The sequence below is a fragment of the Mastomys coucha genome, unplaced genomic scaffold (assembly GCF_008632895.1).
Source record: "Mastomys coucha isolate ucsf_1 unplaced genomic scaffold, UCSF_Mcou_1 pScaffold18, whole genome shotgun sequence".
Lineage (NCBI taxonomy): Eukaryota > Metazoa > Chordata > Mammalia > Rodentia > Muridae > Mastomys > Mastomys coucha.
In genome coordinates, this window is record NW_022196900.1 from 55,572,207 (window position 1) to 55,576,518 (window position 4,312).

At 40.7% G+C, this 4,312-nt stretch overlaps 1 protein-coding gene across 1 annotated transcript in view; it reads right to left on the minus strand.

The window, feature by feature from the left end:
- Nucleotides 1-3,770: 3,770 nt before the first annotated feature.
- The window catches only part of LOC116095729 (cytochrome P450 2J6-like), a 76,237-nt gene continuing 75,695 nt past the window's right edge, over nt 3,771-4,312 (minus strand). The window contains exon 10 of the mRNA XM_031377006.1: nt 3,771-3,958. Within this exon, the coding sequence (XP_031232866.1) occupies nt 3,780-3,958 (179 nt within the window). The 3' untranslated portion in view covers nt 3,771-3,779. The remainder of the gene's footprint in view (nt 3,959-4,312) is intronic.

Below are 4,312 nucleotides of genomic sequence, written 5' to 3' on the forward strand. Positions count from 1 at the left end.
TCAGAAGCAGGTAAGCACTAGAAGGTCCCATTCTAGCAGCTCCTGGGAATGGTTTGACTTGTAACACAAACATTAGTTCAGGAAGCTTTTCGACTACACTCTAGTTTGTAAAGAAATTCTGCCTAGTGTGGTACTGCTCTTAGAGTTCTAACTATGTTTACAGATAGCAATAGTGTTTGACTTCTATCTCTAACTCTGGAGATACCCTGTCTGATAAAGCATCTTCTTTGTGGGAATCAGTAGGCAATAATGTCTGACCTTTATTTCTAATTCTAGGGACTCCCTGTCTGTTAAGGCAGCTTCCTTTGTAAAAATTCCAAACTAATAACAGCTAGGAAATCAATTAGGATCATTGAAACACTGTGGAGGCCAGGAAACAATGTTAAATCTCAATTTTAGCTGTAACAAAATATTTCTTAGGGCACCTTTATGCTAAACTAAAGAAAGCATGTAGATTTCTCCACAGGCTTAGAAGTCAATCTGGAACACATCTAAATTAGGAGATGCCAATGACTGACAGAATACCCAGGAGGCACAAAACTCCCTTTGAAGTCATAACGCCTCTTGTCCATGATCAGGTTTTTAACCCTGATATTGTAGACCTACTGGGGTAGACAAGTGAGTGCAGCAGGCCGTCAAGAGTGGATCTGGCCCTCTCCAAGCTCCAGTCAGTGGGTCTTTCCACCTGACACAAATGGAGCTGTAGGAAACTGATGAAGACCAATGTTTTTGAAAATGGGGACAGATGTGGATCCTCTTTAGAAAAATTTAAAATATTTATGGTAAATAGTGCCTTTTTCAATTGATCATGTGGGGATAGAGACTCCCCCTTTTGGTTTTGTAATTGAGTCTTAAGGACTTGGTTATAGCTTTCTACAATAGCTTGTCCCTCGGAATTATATGGAATCCCTGTTGAATGGGTAATTTTCCATATGCTAAAAAGGCTTGGCTTATGAAGCATGGGCCATTATCAGTTTCTATCTGATCAGGCAATCCAAGAATAGCAAAGCATTGGAGCATATGACTTATGGCATGTTTGGCTTTTTTCTCCAGTATGTGCAGAAGCCCAGCAGGCATCGGAAAAGGTATCAACAGATACAAAACCATATTTAAGCTTTCAAAAGAAGAATGATGAGTAACATCTATGTGCCATAAATGGTTGCATCAAATTCCATGGGGGTTGCTCCACAAAGCCTGGAAGGGAAGCACCTGGAGGAAAGTTTAGCAAGACTTGTATATGTGGACAATATTTTTAAGATCTTTGACTGGTATATAGGGGAACCTATAACAAAGAACCCTTCAATTAGTATAGGTGAGGAGGTGAAAGCGGGTGGCCTCTGAGACAGTGTAACATTGGAGTCCAGAAGCTACCTGGTCAGCCAGGCTATTTCCCTTTGACAAAAAGCCTGGGAGATTTTAGTGACCTCTGAGGTGTTGAAGATAAATGGGATTTTGTCTTTGTCCAAGAAGGGTACATGCTTGAATCATCAAAGTGGATATGAGATTAGAATCTAGCCTACTATGGGCTTCAGGCAAATTGGGCAATAAGTTAATTACATATAAACTATCTAAAAACAAATTAAACATACCAGGGATGGAATTCAATGCCATTACCATAGCAAAGAGCTCTTTAAATTGGGCCAACCCCTCTGTCTCATATACCTTAGAACTAACAGGTCCAGGTTCATCATTTTCCCCAAAAGGGGAATAGACGACCACTGAGGATCCCAGGCACCCACCATCAGTAAAGACCATGGGAGAATTAGGATCAGGCTTAGATAAAAAGAGTTTGGAAGACATCTACTCTAATCTAGAAAATGAGCGCATCCACCTATGAGGACCAAAATGAGAGTCAATCTTACCCAGGAAACATTTGAGGGCCAGGGCTATATTCTCATTATTTCTTTGTAGTCAGGTAAAATCAACCATCCTGAGGGAAGTAACTATAGATTGAGAATCTGTTCAAACAGTAGAATTGAAACATCTCTTCCCTTAGTGATACAATCAGCAATCTGATTGATCATGGAATAAACCCGGGGAACCCTACCAACCAAAAGGTGAATCCAGTGCACTGGCTCTCCCCTGGAAAAACATAGAGAACAAGTGGGAAAAGGGGGTCATATCTCTTAAGTTCTGCAGAATCTATAGCATACTGGATCCATTTTAACAGGTCATGATGACAATCAGACAAAATAATAGGTGTGGAAAGGTCTTTTCCCTTAAGTAAATCAAACGGGTATTAATTCTTCCCTGGATATAGAGATCCAGAGCCTCATCCAATTAATCTCTCCCAGCAAGTTTTGGAGCTGAGGGAGGGTATAAGTATCTTGAACCTTAAGTAGGGGTTTAACCAGGGAGACTGTATCTAAAGACAACATAGAGCCAAGAATTTGAAAGGGGGGACCTTTTGAACCTTTTCAGGGGCAACCAAGAAGCTATTTTCTTGTAAGTTGGAGAAGCATCTATCTGTATATTTTTGTAATCCAGATAAAGTGGCATGTCCCAAAATAATGTCATCTATGTAAATATAAAGGAGAATATCTGGGTCTGTCAACATAGAGGAAAAAATGGAAAGCATATAATATTGACAAATGGCGGGCAGTCTGTTAGCCATGCCCTGGGAAAGAACAGTCCATTCATATCTCAAATCTGAACCTCTGAAATTAATGGAGGGCATCAAGAGGCAAATTTCTCAGAATCCTCTTGATGGAGTGGGTTGGAAAAAAAATCTTTAATATATATAAGTTAAGTGAAGGGCACTGGGATTGCTGGGATCCAGGCAAGCCCCCTCTGGGGGGGTCCCAAAACATATTAGTCTTAAGTCTTGTAACAACCTCCACGAGCCACTGGATTTTTTTAAATCACAAGCACTGAGGAGTTCCAGAGACTGGTATAGAGCCTTAGTTGTCCTGATTCTCTCTGTTGTTGAACCAACAAATGTAGCTGTTGTAATTTCTGGGCAGGAATAGGCCACTGCTCAATCCATAAAGCATCTCCATGTATCCATTGGATTTTTAACACCTGGGGTCGAGTAGTGGCCTTTAAAATTGGGGGGTGTGGCTGTGAGAACTGTCTATGTGCCTTCTCAAAATAAGGATCTCCCCTTATTTGGATATACTGCCCTCCCCTGTTCAACTTATGGTTCACACTCTTCAGTGCCAAACAGGTCTTGGTGAAAGGTCTTAAAATCAGTAGTAATAAAGGTTTCAGCTTCTCCAAGGATATCCTGGCCCAAAAGATTAGCAGTTAGGCAAGCGACCAAAAGGAGGCATACCTCACCACTATTACCATCGTGATCAACCCAGGGCAATCAGCTAACAGTTTCCCAGGTGGTTGATTGCCCATGCCTAGAAATGGAGGGCCTGGAGACAGCTGCCAGGAATGAGGAAATTCCTCCTACCTTAGAAAAGAGGCAAACTGATAGAACACCACTATAGATGTGATTCCTGAAGCAGTTAGCATGTCCAGTTTTAAATATAATTAAAGTTTTTGAGTTTTAATTCATATTAAAATAAATACAATGCATTTCTTCATAAGAGGAACCATGATCTTCTTGAAATTTTACATGAAAAGGTATGCCATTAAGCTTATAAGTGATTTGTCAAGTACCAAATTAAAGGGCTAGCATTCCAAAAGTTAGGTTCATTTTTCTTAGCCAAATTTCTTTAACAGTTCCTGAATTACCTTCATTCTCTGACATCCTTTTACTTTCTTGTGAGCAAGGTTCAAAAGATTCAGAGCATATCTTCTTGCTTTCTTTTCTCTTTCCTTCTCCAGCTTCATTTTCTAGGGATAGCACAGATGCAGTGGCTGACTGGGGAAAGGGTGAGGCCCAATCTGAACTTCAGGCTGAGCTTTTCATTAATTGGAGCCTTAAAGGTAAATTTTTGCATAAGAGCAGTGAAGAAAATGAACAGCTCAGATCTGGCCAATTGTTCTCCAGGGCAAGATCTTTTTCCTGAGGGACAAAGCAAAGGATGAGTCACTTTCTCAGCTCCCTTTGGTGCATCTTGGGACTGGTTTCCCCACCTTCCTATGGCAAATCCTGAACTGACCCTTGGCTTTGTGTCCAGTTGATTATGTCTAACATCTCTTGACTGAGCAATTAGAGCCTGATTCGAATTAGAACTTCTTGACCTTTGGTATAATAACATGTCTCAGGCTTCTGTTTTTATTTTGCCAGCCCTGGAAATTCCCATTTTCCCCAGATATCCTTGTTCTTTACAATGAATAATGATGTATGTACCTGGGCTCAAAGTATTGTCATAAGTCTGGGAACCATTGCTCTGGGTCACTTCACAACATACATACT